The sequence below is a fragment of the Cinclus cinclus genome, chromosome 18 (assembly GCF_963662255.1).
Source record: "Cinclus cinclus chromosome 18, bCinCin1.1, whole genome shotgun sequence".
Lineage (NCBI taxonomy): Eukaryota > Metazoa > Chordata > Aves > Passeriformes > Cinclidae > Cinclus > Cinclus cinclus.
The window spans coordinates 2,171,084-2,190,007 of record NC_085063.1 but is presented as its reverse complement, the minus strand read 5'-3'; the positions used below and the strand labels follow the sequence as shown (position 1 = coordinate 2,190,007).

The 18,924-nt window shown below is 49.8% G+C and overlaps 1 protein-coding gene across 1 annotated transcript in view; it reads right to left on the bottom strand.

Moving 5' to 3' along the window:
- LOC134051190 (fer-1-like protein 4) overlaps positions 1 to 17,022 on the bottom strand; it is a 37,375-nt gene extending 20,353 nt beyond the window's left edge. Inside the window, exons 1-21 of the mRNA XM_062504789.1 lie at positions 16,944 to 17,022; positions 16,799 to 16,854; positions 15,720 to 15,808; positions 13,043 to 13,142; positions 10,834 to 10,925; positions 10,189 to 10,230; positions 9,918 to 10,082; positions 9,574 to 9,634; positions 8,413 to 8,544; positions 8,232 to 8,294; positions 7,802 to 7,886; positions 7,374 to 7,533; positions 6,972 to 7,155; positions 6,008 to 6,194; positions 5,445 to 5,806; positions 4,999 to 5,107; positions 4,049 to 4,247; positions 3,211 to 3,331; positions 2,479 to 2,579; positions 1,817 to 1,904; positions 472 to 588 (exon numbers count right to left, since the gene is read on the bottom strand). Of these exons, the coding sequence (XP_062360773.1) occupies positions 472 to 588; positions 1,817 to 1,904; positions 2,479 to 2,579; positions 3,211 to 3,331; positions 4,049 to 4,247; positions 4,999 to 5,107; positions 5,445 to 5,806; positions 6,008 to 6,194; positions 6,972 to 7,155; positions 7,374 to 7,533; positions 7,802 to 7,886; positions 8,232 to 8,294; positions 8,413 to 8,544; positions 9,574 to 9,634; positions 9,918 to 10,082; positions 10,189 to 10,230; positions 10,834 to 10,925; positions 13,043 to 13,142; positions 15,720 to 15,808; positions 16,799 to 16,854; positions 16,944 to 17,022 (2,592 nt within the window). The remainder of the gene's footprint in view (positions 1 to 471; positions 589 to 1,816; positions 1,905 to 2,478; positions 2,580 to 3,210; positions 3,332 to 4,048; positions 4,248 to 4,998; positions 5,108 to 5,444; positions 5,807 to 6,007; positions 6,195 to 6,971; positions 7,156 to 7,373; positions 7,534 to 7,801; positions 7,887 to 8,231; positions 8,295 to 8,412; positions 8,545 to 9,573; positions 9,635 to 9,917; positions 10,083 to 10,188; positions 10,231 to 10,833; positions 10,926 to 13,042; positions 13,143 to 15,719; positions 15,809 to 16,798; positions 16,855 to 16,943) is intronic.
- Between the last annotated feature and the right edge of the window lie 1,902 nt (positions 17,023 to 18,924).

The window sequence follows — 18,924 nt, the reverse complement described above, 5'->3', positions numbered from 1 at the left end:
CAAACAATGGAACTCTGAATGTGGAGTGTCTCTGCTATGGATAAGAATCTTATTCCCATGCAAGTTTGAATCTGTAGAAAGTATCTAGGGTCAGTGCCTGGTGGAAGTGCAGGCAGCACTGGCAAGGCTGTTTTCCCAGGCAAAATTGTCTGCTGTAGACACAGCCTTGGGCTGGTGGGGTGGAAAGGCCTGGAGCTGGCCCAGCTCTGCCTCCTACCCACTGCAGAGCTGCTTGGACCCCTGCTCTGCCACCAACAGCCCTGCAAAGCTGCTTGGCCTCATCCCTCATTAGAGTTATCACAGGAAACATGGTAACTTCCAGTAGCTGGAGCTTGAATTTTACATAGAGAGGAAAGACAGCAGAGGAAAAGCTTCAGCTCAGACTGATGAGAGCCTCAGAAGCCAGCTCAGTATCCTCTCCTTGCCTACCCTCTCCAGCTCAGAACAGGGGGTCCCTAAGAGCTGCTGTACCTCTTTAGCCATGAAGCGTATCTTTGCCAGGATCCTCCTTGTCTCCTTAACCTTCTCCTGGACATTGTCTCGAGTCAGACACCGTCTCACACGTAGCCCCTGCTTTGCATACAGGATCTGAACAGAAAGCACAGCTGTCACACAACCCTGTCACACAGCCGTGCCCCACTGCCACCCCACACTGGGGGTCTGCAGGGAGCCTACTGTGTGCTGACCACATCCATCCTGCCCCATTGCACCCTGACCTCCACCATGGCTCACTGCCCAGTTGCTGACAGCAAACCTCCGTGTTTCCTGTCGCAAACCTTTTAGCAAAGGGTGCCAGAACTCGAGACCCCAGTAACTCATCAGCCCAGCCAATATCATCTGGTAATAGAAGTCCATGAGCTTTAAAATATGGGGCAGAAAGATGTATAAAGAATAAACATTTCAGACTACTAAACATTAGTGTGGGAATATGAAGATGTGGGAAACTGCAACACAGGGCTTGGCTTTCACCACCATTAGTACATATCAGAGATAGTGTACACATCTGAGGAGAGACTTTGGGATTAATCAAAACTAATAATGAAATCCAGAAGAAATTCAGGGTATACACCCACTATGGACTGGCAAGGCCAGAAAACTTATCTCTTGGGTGAGTTCTCTCTTACAGAGTGTCTCAGGCTTAGCAGAGTACATTCACCATAGCTCAGGTGATGACATGCAAGGAAGCAGAAGGAACTGGGACCCAGATATGCCTAAATTTTATTTCCTGTTGCTGTCATTGCATTTTGGTCAGCCTTTCAAAGCTTTGTAGTCTGACAGAGGCTATGACTCTACAGCTGTGCTCTGCTGTGCTATGATGGAGAATATGTAATTGTGCTCTCATTCAGCTAGCTGGTCTTGTGTGCAGGGCAATAAGTGCCCAAGCGTTGCCCTTAAGACCTGCTGGATATGCACCCAGCCAAGGTACATTTTTCAGGAGTAGTGGGATCTCAGTGAGCCACCACGAAACTGCCTGCAGGAGCATGGTGCACCAAAAGGCCTCCAGCAACCTACCAGGCAGCAATAAGCATGCACTCAACCACATCATGCCCCAGTGGAGATGAAAGAAGGCACCAGGGAACAGCATCTGCACAAAACTGGGGGCAGCCACGGCCAGAACCTGTCTCTGTTTCCTGTGCCAGAACTTGTATTGCTCTGAGCAGAAACTGGGAGATGATGTAGAAAAAGTCTATGACTGATGCAATGAGTCAGCTCCAGGTTTCCTTCTTAGCATCAGTTCCTACTGATCCTCCAGAAGTTTTCCCAGAGCAGAGGTTGCATAAGCTCGCACCAATCACCACCAAGCCCCACAACTTACAATGTTGCGCATCAAGTATTTTGTCCGACATCTGTCCAGGTTGTTTGGATGAGCCATTGTTTTTCTCTCTGCGCTGAGTGAATATTGCCTACAATGAGAAAAGCAGCATAGGTTCTGTATCCTCTGCACTCAGCATGTTGATCCCAGTTCACAGCAGGGACACAAGCTCCAAATCCCTGGTACCAATCCAGAGATGTCAGGAGGCTCCCTTTCTCTAAAGCCCTCTCTTCTGAAAGCTTGTTGGTTCAGAAGGTACACTGGGGAGTCTCAGCACCTGAGGCTCCCTTGCTACCATTGCACTGTGGACTGAAGTGCGTATCGGTCCCCACAGGGCAGTTATGGGGATTGAAACACTGGTCTTTTGACAGCATGATTCAAAAGAGTGAAGGTAATGTCCTTCACATTTAGGAAACACATGTTCCTGCCATCTAGAAATACTAAGGCTGCCATCTATGACCCCTCTGATTCTTAGAACAGGACTGGGGTCTCCTCTCCAAGCTTGAAGAGCTACAGGGAGGGTCCTTTCCCCAAGTCATCCTCATTTTCTTCTGCACATCCACCTCAAAAGGACAAGAGAGAAGGCAGCACACAGCCCAGGCAGAACATCATATGACCTCCTAACCTGAAAACAAGAAACTTCAGGAAATCAGGGACATGCTAACCTGCATCCAGCTACAAATTCCTCCAGCACCTCTCTGAGCCGCTCTTCTGCTTTAGGCTTTGGTCTTCTCAAGAGCTTCTCCACGTCATCCAACCCCTGCTCCTGTAGCAAAATCACAATATTCACAAAGCTTGTACCTGGCTGAGGGGTCAAAGTAAAACCTTGCAAGGATGCATTTGCCACAAACGGTTTATGCCTGTCTGCAGAACTGGGACTCGTGAGTGCTGCAGATCAGCACTATGCTGCCAGGGACTCTACAGAGCCTGAGAACAACCTTAACATTTGTTGTTACAACACTTTGTGTCTCAGTCCTTGAGCAGCCACTGACATACACTGTGGCAAGCTTTGCTTTCATATTTTCAAGCCCAAAAGGGAAAGGCAAAGTCCTGAGGAGAGACTGCACACCCTTCATGACAACCTAAGGCTGAGAGTCTGCTTGCCAAATCATCTGCCCAGGGCTCACACAGCTCAGGACTGGCAGCAGAGGAACTTGTTGCCACAGACATCATATCACATCACTCACTCCTCCAGGAACCACCACCAGGCAGTTGTACAGCATGCATCCATGTGGCCTACCTGACCTAGCTAAAGGGCAGGTGGGACTAAGCCCTGTGAAAGACATGGACTTGCACAGGTGGTAAGGACAGCAAACATCTTGCACAGCAACTGCACATGCAACAAGGAAAGCACACCAGGAAGGAGCATGCCACAGCAAACACCCTGAGCACACTACCAGGCGCTGTGCCAGTTTGACAATCCGGTTGGAAATGCAGAGTCTCCAGGTGTGATCCTCCCAGTAGCTCCATACATACACACAGGGTTTTTCATGCGTCATGGGCAGGCAGCTGTATGACCTAAGGGCAGCAGGCAGAGGAGGTTATGGCTACTGCTACAGAAAGTATATGCCATGTCATAACACATGTGCTTGCACACCCAGCAAAGGAGCGGAGGCTGAACTCTCTCTCCCTCACAGGGAATTAATTGGCTGCTTTGAGCTCTGCACCATGGACATGGGTGCAAGCTGCTGCATCTGCCCTTTGTCATCCCAAGCTGGTACACAGGGTTTCTAGTAGAGACAGCAATGCCTGCTCAGGTGAATGAGGCTGACAAGAGCATGGGATGCTAAGATTTCTTGCTGCTATTTGACTGAGTAGTAGCAGGCACAGGCCTCACAACACAAAGACCACAACATTGCCAGGCCTGTGGGATAAACTAGGCAGCATTCACAGAGCAAACATATCATCAGAAGAGCTATTCTTCTCCTTCTTCCTCACTGGAAACAAGCCCTTAGGATGCTGCTTGTGAAGCAGAAAGGGGACGGCTGTTATTGACAGGTCTCAGTTTCCTTGGGACCCTGTCCTTGGCCATCTGCACACATCAAGCAGACAACATAGGGTTCGTAGAGCTAGTGGGAAATCCCAGCCAGCTAGGCCATGGCAAGCTGCAGGGTTGCAGAGAAGAGAAGCCTATGATGCATTGCTGAGCAGACCTCTAATAACATCTGGAACAACCAACCTGGGAAACTGTGACAGCTCCAGGAAAGGTGGGATAGAAAGATATAGAAGACTTACTTGTCATACTCCATGGGCTCTGGTCTTTGGCTCTTTGTCACTGATTTGTTCAGTGGTGCTAAAGCTGGAGTCAGGATTTCAGTATCCAGCTCACCACCTGAACCAGCATCCAGTAAAGGCTGTCTTTCTTCTTTCACTTCTCCTTTTTCCACTTTTTGCCATCCTTTGGTCACAACCTCCTCAGATTTGCCGTAGTTTCCTTGAAGGTGAGCATTAAATTATAAACAGGTAAGTGTGATTGCTCAGGTTTTTTTAGAAAAGAAGTTTTCTAGCTGGCAAAACAAGACTCTTGGCAGTCTTCCTGCCAAGAGAAACACAGGGGCATTTACTGCTTTGGGAACTAGCAATTGTGTCCAACCATTGGCACATCACATGGACAACCAGGAGGTCCGAGAGGGAGCTGGGCAATTGCAAGGAGGTCCTTGTGTATGCGTTCTCCAGTTCTGCCAGCTCTACCAAGTGCCTGCTGATTACCATCCACATCCCTACACTGGGGCCAGCATCAGCTCCTCAAATAGTATCTCAGCATCAAGCACCTCCACCCATCCAGCTTAGCAGGTGGGGGCTTTGACCCACCTCAGGCCATTGTTTACCCATCACTTGTCACATCCCCTCAGAGCCAGATGACCAACCCTAGTATCCCAGCTTTCCTTCATTTTTTTTCCCTTTCTTGCTACCAAATCCTTCTACTTCTTTGTACCCCCAGTTACTAGAAGAGTTTCCCACAATTTTCCAAAAACAATTCCCACAGATGGTGCAAATCTCCAATCCCATAGAAGAGATACAGGCTTTTCAGGTAAGCATTGTGCACACTCCCTGACTCATTCCTCATCCCTTCCCAAGTTCCCAAGCTGACTTGACAGGGCAGTGTCAAGAACTGACTTGGCTGTCAGAGGGAGATTCACACTGTTTCCATAGTCTCTGGACATGGGGCCCTGGGGAATACCCACCTATAGAGACTTCAAAGCTGACAGGTTTTGAGCTGAGAGAGGAGTCCATCATAGTGGCTTCAAAGAAGGCAGCAAAGAGAAGGAATTCATCCTTTCTCCCCAACACATTCTGAGCAAGGAGACAGAAAATCAGCCTGAGAGCCTTGTGTGCCAAAACACTGCCTGAGCACCAGGGCATAACAGACTCCTGCCAGGCCTTCCACAGGACGTCAGCAGGATGCTCCTGAGATCACCACCGGGCTGCCAGAAGCAGAATAAGATTTCTTGGAAATCCTGAGGTGCTAGTGTAGACCCATGGATTGGCTGATGCTTGTGTGAAGCCACTGAGCAGGTTGCAGGCTAAGGGATGGTTACTGCACCAACACAGCTGCCTCCCACCTTGCCTCTTTCCTGTCACAACTGTGCATGCCAAAGACTGGCACCTTTGTCAGCATAGGAGAACTCACCTCGGGGAGTGGATGAAGCTCTTCCACTTCCACAGTGACCTCCCGGGGCTGCTCAGCCTCCTGAGAGATCCCAGCCTCCTCCTCTCCCTGCAGCTGACTCAGTTCTTTAGTTTTCTCCTTGGATTTTTTACTTTTCTTCAGCTTCAGTTTTCTCAGGGCACCTCTCATCCTGTCCCCAAGCTTCCTCTCTGCCACACTGGGGCTGCTGAAGATCTCCACTGTGATGGCCATGAGGATGCGCCCACGGTAGAAGATGCCCTCACCCATGCCTTCATTGAGGTCTTTGTGGACATCCCGCAGAGCTGAGTTCTGGGGGGAGCCATACAGGTTTACCCAGGCTGGGCCAAATGTGGGGTTAAAGCCTGCAGAGACAGGGTTTCATTATGCTCCAGGGTGCTGCTGCAGAGAGACCTCCACCAAGAGGACTGCCCAGGACACCAGAAAGTCAGTTTACTTCAGCCACTCCTGCTCCCACCCCCAGGAGACCAGCATGCCAAGCACAGCGTGCATGGCACAGGGCTGCCCAGGACATCCTGCCCCAAGGCAGCCAAGCAAAGCCTCACCATTCCTGTCAGGGTCCGAGATCTCCTGAAGGTCAATGTAGTGTGTAGCAATGGCCACATCACCGACATTGGCATCATCCAGCACCTGGACTTTTATCTTCCTTGACAGAGGCGGGAACATCTCAATGAAACTGATCTGTTCGTTCCACTCAGGCTCAGTGGTGTTGGTCTCCACTGACGTTTCCCCCTGGGAAGGAGAAGGTGTGAAAGCCACACAGTCCCACCTGGTGCCCAGAGAAAGGGATACCTCAGAGCTTGTCTGGGAATGGCATGTACTCTTGTACCACCTGCAGACACTGCTGAGCAGGCTCTGGGGGCAGCAGTGTCTCTGCTCCTATCCCCGTTCCTGCAATTCTTCTCTGTTTCGTTAGTGGGGGGCTGTCCCGAGGCCCTGGCATGACCTGCACAATCAAGAGGATGCAAGCAGGCAGCAGACTTGGAGGTATCTAAGGGCTGCCTGGAGCACTCCAGGCCCACAAGACTGCCCAAGGATTGATTCTCATATCAATGAATATTACTGGACTAGAAACCCTGACCTTGTGTGCAAAAACTGGGCCATTATCACAGTAAAGTGTCTCAAGGGTCTCAGGCTGAGCCCAGCTTGACACAGAAAAAGGATTTCTGCTCTAGGATTTATTTGTCCCTATTTCTATATTTAAGGATATGAACCTCTGTCTGCAAAGACAGTAGCTCAGCCAGTAGCTGTGCCCAGGGCTGGGGCTGTCCCATAAACAGCTCTCTATAGGGACAAAAGTAGAGAACAGCCTTCTCATCCAAACATTGCACAACCACAGCCACACAGCTCAGGGAGATGCTAAAGACAGCAACACCTGGGATCTCCCAGCCTGTTTTCAGTGGGATTGCTGTGCCCCATGGAGGCTACTGGCACCATGAGCCCACTACATGTTGCCACACAGCCAAGGGAGAATCAGCTTATCCCAACACAGATTCTCCTCAGACTCACCTTCTGCCCACAGAATGAGACCTGCACATATGGGTCGATAAAGATTTTTCTCTCCCCTATGATCTTGGAGATGCCACCCATGATGCCTGCTTTCATGCTGGGCAGGCCCTCAGCACGATACAGCTTGATGCAGACCCTGGCCCAGGGTCTCTCTGCAGGGACTCTCTTAGGCAGCAGCAGGTTCCTGTAAGACAAATTCATGTTCTGCCTCTCTACTGGAGTCCATGGAACACAGTGATGGGAAATTCACTGACTGGCAGGAAGACTAGATCCTATCTTACCACAAGTCTTTTTCACTAGGTCTTTGCCCATCAGAAGAGGGGAAAATGGGGCAAAAAAAGGTAGTGTGAAGAGAGACATGGCAGTGTTCCCCAGGGCCATGAAAGATCCCACTGGACCTACCTTTCAATGTCCTCATCCTGGTTCCTGGAATAGGTGGGAAGGAAGCTCACAATATCCCCACGTGCAGAGACAGAGATGTTGCACTTCACAAAGCCTTTCACGCCTGCTTGGGTGTCCGTGGGGTCACTGATAACTGCCCACTTCTGGAAAAATCTGTGATCTGAGAGGGAAGAGGAGAAGTTCCCTAGGGAGCAGCCAGGTCACCATTTCACATCCAACTCTGTCAGCACTGGTCCTGACCCTGCTTCTGAAGGTGCAGGAGGTGTCACCTGCCTTCAGACAGCTGGGTGGACAAGCAAGCTCAGGTCTTCATGCAAACTAAGTATTTTAAAGCCAAGGCCCTGACCAGACCCATCACAGTGTGAAGGAAACACCAGTTTCAGACAGAGCGAGGGTCAGGCACAGGTATGCAGTGTAGTCCCTCATACCTGGCTGGCTGTACACTGTCTCAACATCCATCTTGAACGTTCCTATGCAAGTTCCCAGAAATGGTATCTTCTTTGAGTGAAAAACCTGCAGGTAGCACAAGTCCCCCTGAGCACCATGAGGTGTGAGCTGACAGGTGACACATCCAGATATCCCTGAGGAGCACAGGGCTGCCAAGAGGTACACGTTCCAAAGCACAGCTGAGGCACTGGTTACAAGCTCTTCATGCAGATTAACCCATTGTGTTAGCCCTAGGACTAACCCATTCCTAACCAACCACTCCCAGGAAGGCCCTGTGGCTCTCAGTGGACAGGTGCTTCTGGCTGGAACACCTCCATGGCATTGATACCCTTGATTTGCCCATCACTCCCAGTGCCTACACACAGAAGCACCAGGCTGTACAATTAACATGAAAGATGAAGACATACATACCGAGATCTCTATGAGTCTGTGGAATAGAATGTCCCTTGGCTCATAGAAGTCAAACAAAAAATACTGAAAGAGAAAAGCAAGATAGCTGAGCCACAGGCTTCCAGACATCCCTGGAAAGGATGGTCCCAGTCACTCAGGACACCGGTGGGGCAGGGACAGAGTCTCTGTCCATGTCACATACTTCGTTGTAGAAGGGGCAGTTTGTTGACTTCTGTGTCACTGTGTGCCTCTTTTCCTCTCCCACCTTGACTACGACAAAGGGGTTGATGTTCACCCCCACCAGCTTCTGTGCTTCAATTACATTAATCCCAACCTGAGAAAATATGGGAGAAAATCAGCACTCTCCTTGTTTGAATCAGCACTCTCCTTGTTTACATTTCCATCCTGGGGTATTGTGCATATAATACTAGTATGCACATGTGCAGGGCACTCTCAGTGCAGAGGTGGATGCCTAGGACAGACAAAAGCATGCTGAAATCTGCTACACTGAGATGGACACCGTTGGAAAGACTGAAATGTGGCTGTCATTTACAGCAACTGCTTTCAAGTCTAAGATATGCAACAAATGTTCTCACGTTCGCTTTCAATACAAGTAATTAGGCAATCACCTCAAGAGAATGATGGTAAGAAATTCAACCCTCACAAAAGCTTCCTACTTGGCTGATAGGACCAAATTTGAGTCCACTTCTACTTAGAACCAGGGAAGGATTTAAATCCATAGCCAGGCTAGGAGACCTGCCTTGAAATCAATTTAGCCTGATGTCAGATAATCAGCCAGAGCCACAGCTTCCTAACAGCTTCCTGGTATGTCCAAGCAGGCTCCCACATAGCCCTCTGGCCCTGGTCATGTCCCACAGCTGTCCCTAAGGAAGACAGACAAAGCTCTGGGAAAGCTGGTAGGCACCAGCCATGGCTGGGTAGTCTCAGAAACTCTGCTCAGGCAGTATTTCCCAATGGCACTTGTAGCTGATGCCTTTCTCCTCCATATCCATATCCATATCCATATCCATATCCATATCCATATCCATATCCATATCCATATCCATATCCATATCCATATCCATATCCATATCCATATCCATATCCATATCCTATCTCATCCTGTTTATCCATAGCTATCTAAGTGGGCTTACTGATACTGAGGCCAGTACTCATGGATGCAGTCCATTCAGGGAATCTTACATCTTGCCTGGGGAAGTTACACAAAGCATGACAGTCTTCATGTTAGAGACCACAATGGAGTACGTGGCAATTTGATAAGCCCAGGCCTGCAGCAAGGCAGTAAGGGACTGGCTGCAGGGCCAGAAGCAGCTACGGGGACATGCACCCAATGCTGCAGTACCTGGAAACTCTGTGGTGTTGGGATGGCAAAGAGGTCCCGTGCAGAGCAGAGTCTGGAGCGGCTGCACAGAAGAAAAAGCCCAGGTGAGCAGGTGTCCTTGTCAACATGGACCTGAATAAGTCCCCACCAAGGGAAGCAACAGAAAAAAAAACCTGGCAAATAATGGCCCATTGCCCTGGGAATGAGCAAATCCCCAACACACCCTGTCTAGGGCCATTAGAGAGGGAAATTTTCTAACATTTTGCTGAAGCAGACTGCCATGAGCTGCAGGAATTCCCCAGGATTTGGCACTTTCTACCCCAGGACCCAAGCAAGGGCAAGAAAGAAGAGCATGCCATGGATACCTCTTCACAGGGCTGAAGATGATGCCTGAGGCCTCAGTCTCAGATGTGTCATAGAAATCTTCCTCCTCTTCCTCTTCTTCATCAGTCTCCAGACCTTTTGCCAGCTTCCTGCCTAGTGCAGCAGCCTTCTTGTCCAGCTCCTTCCCCCTCAGGCACTCGGCAGTCCTGCAAGCCGCGCCCCATGCCATGAGCCATACATCAGCCCTGACAAGTGGGCTGCACACTGCCCTCCACCCAGAGGAGTGAGCCAAGACATTCAAGGGCTACTTACTCCAGCTGCTCAAATCCAGGATTGTGAATTATTAAATCCGAACTGTAAAAACAAAAGATGTTTTTCTGCAAAGACCAGTGTGCCACAGCTGTTCCCTGATGCTTTTAAGTAACAGCGCCCCAGCTACTCTCCTGCTTATTTCTTGGCAGGGACACCAAGCAATTTTCTCCTAAGCTTATCCACTGTCTACCCCATGTGTCTGCTGTTTTCTCTCTAGTTCCACAAGTGACACTCTGCAGGCCTTGCTGCCGCCTGTCATCCTGTCTGCCTGGAAACCCACAGCTCCCCTGGCTTTGGGTACCACCATCATGCAGGCTGCATAGAGTTGCTGGAGGACAAAGCCACGCTCTCTGCAACCTTGCAATCACAAGCCAGAAAGGCTGTAAAAATGCTCTCAAGGCTCTCCCAGGGAGTCTACCAGGACTCCCAGCAACCACAGTGGATCATTGCAGTCAAAGGCTTGTTGTGATGACAAGGTATTTTTATCCAAGAACCCTGCTCCCTTATTACTGCTGTAGAGTTGAGATGCACCAGCCTAGCCAGAAGGGAAGAGTAAATGAGGCTGGAATGCATCCCAAAGGCTGCCACTGACAAAGGAAGCTGTAAACACTGCCTGGAAATTTGCTATTCCTAGGATTTCCATACCTGTCTCTCATAAGATAAACAAAATCCTCTTCAACCCAGCTCCCTGCTGAGCCATTTGGAGGCTGGTAGCGCAAATCCAACTCAATGTAGATCTACAAGCAGAAAGTTAAATGGCCTGAGAGCTTGGCAGCCATGAAACAATGGCAGAAATGTCACAAAAAAAAGAGAAAGGGGGGCACGGAAGAAAAAAAGAAGTGAGAAGTTGGTGGAAACAAGCAGAAGAAGGGTGGTCACATCTCCATAAAGTGGGTATTTATACCAGGTTCTGTTGTCTGCCTCCATCAACAAACTAGACATAACAAAATACCTCCTCCACAGCTTCTCAAACTCCATGTTTCATTGAATAATAGCTGGCTCAAGTTTACAAATCCACCATAAAGAGGCCCTGAGAGTCACATCGAGGCATTTTTGACAGGGGAACTGGGGAGAGCCCGACACAAAAACATGCAGGATTTGGAGCAGTCTCTCGAGGAGGCACAAGACAGGTGGCAGAGCATCCCTAGGCAGGACAACTTGGATTAAAATGCTGGAGAAGCCATCAGCACACTGAAAGCCTGCATCACAAGACACAAGGAAGGACAGCCAGAGAAGTACAGAGCACGCTGGGTATCAGCGCAGCCAGCACAGGTCTGAACACCCTTGGTCTGCAGGTGGGCAGCCTGATATCAAACCAACACAAACACAAATTATGTCCCAGCAGACACCAAAAACACTAGCATAGAAGAGATCACTCCTTAGCAGGCTGAAGGGGAGGTACTGTGGGTTTAGAGCTCAATCCCTGGAAAACACACATTTCTGGGAAAATAAATGCAGCCCAAGAAAGCAGCAGTACGGTGATCAGGAAAGGCAGCAGCAAAGGCTGGAGCATGAAGAAGCCTGAGACAAAGCTGGATAAAAAGCTAAGGTTCTAAAAATACTCCTTCCAACCACCAGGAGAAAAAGGGGTGCAAGTCCCGAGGACTTGGACTAACAGGAAGTCTAATGGCTTTATTCCCACTTTACCAAAGGAGCAAACTCTCCCTTGGGGTCATGTCTCTTCCAAGCTGAGCTGAGAGGATCCCAGGCTGCTCTTGGATGGGCAGTCTTGCCTGCCCTATTTCTGTCCCCTGCAGCTGTTGTGCAGCCAGGGTTGCACAAGCCAAAACTAACCTGGCAAAACTGAATGTGGTTGGGTTTTGGTTGGAGCAGCTTATCAGCACGTGTTGCTCTTAGAACAAGGAAAGAGGCACCCAGGGGCAAAGGAGCTGGGCCACAGGGTAGCTTTGACCTTACACAGTGGAGTCCCTTCAAACCATCACCAGCACCAAGGGATGAGTCTTAATCCCTGTGTCTTTGCTGGCATAAATGTTTATCCAGTGAGCTGCACGGGCTAAAAATTATCCTGGAAATGCTCAGTTTCTAATTGGACCTGCTCTGTGATCCAGGAGTCCTGCAACACCAGCAACCTGTGCCTGTGCCACTCAGGCTGGTGGTCTGGCGGCCATCATGTGGTTTAGTCATACTGCCTCTGTGAAGAGCAAGCAGAGATGCAGCACCTTGTACGACTGCTGCCTCCACCTCTGCTCTTCCTGCCCTGCCATCGGCCCTGGCACACAGGTCTGACAGTCTGGAATCCACTGAGCTGTGTCTGCACACCCAGCTGGCAGGAAACAGCTCCTTTTAGGGTAGTGTTCATCTTCCACAAGCACAAAGGACTGACTGAGCCCCAATGCCAGGGTAGGAGGAGAGCAGGACCCACAGAGCAGAGCAGAACAGAGGGGCAGTCAGGTGTCAGAGACACTCATGCTGTCCCAGACACTCCTTCAGCCATCCAGTTAGTGCTAGTGTTTAACCCAAAAGCTTGCTGGGGGTCCCAAGGCACCCTACCACCTTCTACCTCACTCCATCAATGCAGAAGCCTGTACACATGCACTTCATACTGCATGAAGTAGATGAGATGTCACTTCCTACATCCATTGCCCAGACTTGAGGAGGTTTTACAAAGCCTCCCTCTTCTCATTCAGGCATTTGTAGATTCTCCTAGAAACCTCTTGGTGGATGTGAAGTATCTGCACCCCTATGCAGAGATGGCACAAATGCCACAGTGCTTCCAGCTCAAACAGCACTTTGGATACCCCCTCAGCCCCCAGTCCACGTGGGGAGTACCACATGAGGTTTTCCACAAAGCCTTACTGACTGCTGATAGCCAGGCTGTCCATGGAGGACTTACACCAGTGACTCTGTTGTTCTTGTCCACAAGGCACTCCCGCAGGATTAGCCTTCCGGATGTCATCAGGTGCTGAAGGCTGAGGACAAGTGTACCAAGCAGCCTGGTGAAAGGAATGAAGGATTTGTCTTTACAAACAGTGGATTTGTTGGTAGATAAAACTAGCAGTGAAAGATAAACAACAGGAAAGATTCCACTGACTGATGAATGGAATGAGAGATTTGTCTTTACAAAAAAGCTGTGGGTCTGCTGATAAATAAAGTTAGCAGAGAGATGAAAGAAACAAATGGAAGGACCATACATTCCATAGAAATTGCACTGATTGACACAAGGAAAAGAAAAAGGGGTGGATGTACAACAGAAGGGAGTCTTAAATATTAGGCATTTTGGGAAGTCTGTACTTCTCAAGTACCTCAGACAATGGGGAAAGAGAGAGGGAAATGCAGCCAGGAAATAGGGATAAAAAGGAGGCTGCGTCCTCTAACAATTTGAGAGACCCCATGGAAAATGCCCCATGGCCTCTCCCTTTATTTGAATAAAGTTACAGGACTCCTCTCTCCCCTTTCTGGACATAAACCTCTGGTGTTTGTGAATTCATTTTCCTAACACTGAAACAAAAAGAGAGACTGTAACAACACTGTACATAGCATCAGTGCCTACATCCTGGGCAATACTGGGACCTCCACTCTCTTGTTCACAGTCCCTCCGAGCTGCCCTGGTGTGCTTTCCATAGAGATTCTGTCAGCTGAATACCTGAAAGTGACCCTGCAGCAGGTCCTGCCTTCACCCCAGTCATGGCCCGGCAGCAACTTGCAGCTGAGCTGCCATCGATGGTTAAAGGCTTGTGCAGATCCAGACTCACGGAGGGCAAAGGAGACCACCCCTTCAGCAGAGCTGGACTTCACAGGAGCCAGTCTCTGTGCACCCACCAGAGCTGGGGTGACTCTTCCCAGAAAAAACTGGGAAACAGAGGCTTTACACAAGAAAATACAGAAATAGGACATAAAGCTATGACCACAAGAATGTCTGCAACAAGTCAGACCAAAATTTACCTACTCCAAAGCGGCTTCTCCCTGGAGAAGGGTCATCTGGCTTCCTGCAAGTGGTAGTAAGGCATGCAGGACAGTATTTGCCACTCCTAACTCTGGCTTGTGTATCACTCTCTACACCCATGTGTACATGGGCCTCCATCTCCTCGTGGCATCTCTGCTGGCAGCCAAGCTAAGCCCTGCATGAAGCAGAGCTTCACAATGCCAGCTGGGAACCTCCACTGGAAGAGGTCACTGCCTACCTAGGACTCAGACAAGAGGAATTGCTCCCCACACATCTCAATTTCAGCTGTGAGCTGTTGATCTCTTGTATTCTTTCTCACCTCCCTTTTCCCTGAGACACAGAGACTGTCCAACTTCCTACCCCCAAGGAAGGAACCTTTCTGCTCATCCCCATTCTTTCCAGCTTTGCAAGCTTGATGCTACTGCCACAGAAAGGATGCACACACAGAAGTCCAGAGGCGACAGATACAGCAATGTAACAAATTTTTTCCCTTCTGTCCTTCCACACTCTCTTTCTATTTCTATTATTTTGACCATCCCAGTGCACAGGGCAACTGCTTTTGAACTGTACTGTCTGTCACCTGACATTATGCTGCTTTCCCAGCATGGATATAGTGTCAATTCGCTCATTTCCCACTGGACTCCTTTGCTCTGGGCTGTCAGGTTCTACTGTTTTCTTACTGTTTGTGTTATCTCTTTGTCCCGCAGCAGTTTCTATTTACATTTCAGTCAGAGACAATTCCTCTGATCCAGCTCCCATTAAAAAAAGCATCCAGGAAACAGTGGCACAACATTCTGCCACAGTTTCTGCTCTGTCTTCATCTGTGTCTTGTATGTGTTGTGCTCATCTGTTTTCTCCATGCCCTCTCTGGCATCTTGGTAAAGGTTTGTATTATAAGCTGGATGCAAACTTACTAGGTTTGCATTATTAGCTGGTGCATTTTCCTTCAGTTCTTAAAATTTACTTACCAGAGCTGGCACCTTTCTCTGCATCTTCATGTTTCACACATCCTGAAGGACATGCCTCTTTTGCCTATCATGCTACGCTACTCAATCTGTCATCTCTATTCTTGGGCTTATCTGCAGTGTTCTACAACTGTTGGAATAGCCACTGAGTTTCCTGTGTCATGCCTGTGCCACCTAGAAGCATTTTAAATTCTGGCTGATCTTTGAAATTAAAATTGCTGTCTCATTAAAGGTTAAACCGTAAGACGAAGGATTCAGGGCTTTTCTACGCCAACAGATATGTTGAATTTGGGTACAGCATGGTCACAGACACCACAAGGATGTTCAGAGTGACAGCGGATCCTCAGTCTGCAGCAAGACCTGCCTTTGTAGCTGTTTTTTAGCTATTTTGTTTAACCTTTATCCCAGCTGAGGATCTGGATCCTTATGTAGTCCTTGTTACTGCTAGCACAATTTAGTCATTCCCCTTATTTAACTTAATATATACAGCATTTCTGCCCCACATGAACAACCAGCTCCATCCTTCATCTATAACTGGCATTCTGCTCATCTTCCTTCCACCCATTTTTCAATAAACATTTTCTATTGCCAGTAGACAGTGTAAAGACCAGTATGTCTTCTCCCCCACCTCTACTGATCACCCCAATAATCAAAGGACCCACCTGTTACTGAAAATCTTGCTGCAGCTGTAAACCTTGATGGACAGCATTTCTCCCACGACAAGCTTCCCATAGTGAGGCCAACGAAAGAGCTGCAAACAAATGGAGCAGAAAGGGACGACAACTCATTCTCAGCCAGACTTTCTCATGTCTCATGGCTGGATGGTTCACCTGTGAGGTGACCAAATCCATGGACATGATGAAAAGCAGCTGTGATGGGAAGTTTCTTGCTGGCCAGGCACAGAACCCCTCCAGCAGCACAGAGCCACAGGTCAGCTGCTAAAGAAGTCAGAGCAGCACCACCCTGGAAAAAGAAGGATGCTTGTGCCTGCTGGGATTCCTGAGCTAGCAAGCTGTGGTTAGACAGAATGTGAGAACGTACAGAGGTGCTTGAAGAGGTCACCTGAGCAGGGAGTCATCTGCCTCATAGAAAAGCTGCACTCTGAGGCTTCAACTCACCACACACCCAAAACAGTGGCTGTGCCTCCTGCTCCCCCGCCACCTTCAATGCCTTTCTCCAGGCAGCACATTGGCATTGGGACCTGAGCAATGGACAGGAGGGAACCACCCACTGGCACACCACAGGTGGGATGTCACAGGCTTGAGTGGGGATGGCACTGGAGAGATGGAAATGCTTCCCAGGCCACCCCCATCCCTGCCCCTGCCCACACACACACACACACACACACACACACACACATGGACTCAAACACACAAGTCCCACTCCTGTCCCACAAAGCATCGACTGCAGTGACAATCTGGCTTTCTGAGGGCAGGGGGAGCTTTGCCTTCAGCTTTCATGTACCCATGGCTTCCAGGCAGGGTCACCCAGTTGAATTTCAGTTCCTGCAGCTTGTGCATGTAGGTCACACACACAATATAAGAGACCCATCTGCCCCTCTGAGCAGAACAAAAGAAGGAGACAGCAGAGAAATTTCCAGAAAACAGTCTAGTGGAAAGTGTGGTGTGGGGGTTGGAACTAGATGATCTTCAAGATCCCTTTCAACACAAAGAAATCTATGGTTTTATGACCAAGACACTAACCTGCCCATCCTTGTCCCACATGAGCCCACTTTCCTCACCTCCTCGAAGACGGCATCTGGGCCACAGCAGACCTTCCTCGTCTTCTGGGTGAAGCCTTGAGAAGTAGAGAGAGGAGGTGTAAGCTTCAGGGGAAGGCAGCCCTAAACCCCCAAACCCTCATCCTCCCGGGCACCCGGAGCCCACCTCGGAAGCTGAGCTGGACCTGCCGCTCGCCATGGCCTGGCAGCTGGGAGAGCCGCCGGACAGCGACGCTGAGCGCCATGAAGTCGGGGCAGGCCCTGCTGCCCCTCGCTCAGCCCTGCGCCGCCCAGAGTGACTCAACCCCAACTCACCCAGCCGGTCCGGCCAGACACTCCACACCCCAGTGCCCTGTGGGCCGGGCAGCCCCTGCTGAGGGACATGAGGAGGAGGGTGAAGCCCTGGCTGCACAGCCTCCCTCTCTCAGCCCAGGGGCAGCGGGCTGAGCCCTCCAGAACGCGCCTCTGTCGGCTGAGGGAGCCCTGGGTGCAGGGAATCCCTGCAGGAAACAGCAGGAGAAGGGAACCCATCATATGGCCACGCTTCAGATGGTGCTTGGAGGGACATGGGCTGCTGAATTCAGAACTGAGAGACGCCGGCTGCAAATACAGAGCCTGGCTCTGCTTTCAGCCCCAACCCTGCGCCTTCCGCAGCACAAAATCACAGATCCTGTGGCTGAAACCCTCCCAAATAAACAGAGGGAGCGTGCAAAAGGGCAGCTCAGATTGTGAGGGTTGGGCTCTTCCAACACAACAGCACATGTTCAGCAGCCTCCTGAGCTGCTGAGGGCCTAAGGGCTACCCGGTGGAGGTAGGATGCCAGAGCACTTTGGGACAGAGGCTGCACCCCAGCTGCCAGATCTCTGCAGGACAGAGACAAGAATCGAAATCCACAGGCAATGGGATAGGAACTTCAGCTGCTCCGCAGGGTGCTGGCAACCTCACAAGGGAGGGAAGGAGGGAGACCTGGGGCACATGGTGACAGAAGCTACCTGCACTCCCTGCTGCAGCCCCCAGCTCTAATCCAGCTCATCCTATCTACACTAGAGCTGATGGAGATGCCAGAGCTCTTCCAAAGCACAAATTCAGGCCACATTAATGCGATCAAACAATCATGAGCTGAGCATTTTTTGTGGAGTGCTTCCTTCTCCTGAGGTCTGGTTCTCTCTCTCAGCACCCAGCACCAAACACTTGTGATACAAAAAACATGTAGTAATGTCTTTACAAAGAATTTGATGGGTGAAGGTATGAATGTTAGGGTCTTTGAAATGGGTCTTAATGTCCCTACTAACTTTGGGCAGTAGGTTTTTCACAGACCCCAGACAGTTTGCCTCCTGAAACAGACAAATGGGTCTGCACAAGCCTGAACTTCTGAACTTTGGGTAAGATGCCAGGTTCAAGAGACAGATGTGGTAGGCAGTTTGGGAAGGCTGTACCTTCCTAGTACAGGGGAAAGGAAGAGGGCAACATGAACCCAGGAGTTTGGGATTAAAGGTGGCTGTGGCCTGCAAAACCTCGAGAGAGAAAACCCCACAGGCATGTGCCCCAGTGGATTCTCCTCCTTTATTTGAATAAAGTTTCAGGACTCTTCTGTCTCCTCTGTGGACACTGGCTTTTCATAGCATGATTTGCCATACACCTGCATCCACACGTGCTGTACAGAGTGCCTTGCAGCAGGCCATTGTGGTTTATTGAGCTCCACAAACACCAAGGAGTGAATCATACCTATGTAATGCCAGTTGCTTCAAAGCATGTCTTGCGGATATTCCCTTTGTTCCCCTTTTGCACAAGCACTTCCTGGAGCACGTGAAAGGCAGTGCTGGGGGTGGTGGAAGCATGGTGTGGTGGGAGGATGCAACTTCACTACAGTCCTAGCTTCAGGAGTATTCTACCCCCCTCCACATAATTTCTGATGAGCTGCTGATGGATTGTTGGCAGGAGCTACCCAGTACACACCCGACCCCTCAGGCTATGAATATGGGCTGGGTGTTAAATAAGATAAGGAGAGGTAAACCCTTTGACACAGAGCAGAATTTCTTTTTCTTCACACCAATGACTCAGCTGTGATAACTTCCTCCGAAGAAACACCAGCACAGTCACACCCAGCCTGAGGGGTCATCTCTGCTAATGGGCCATGGAGGATTCAA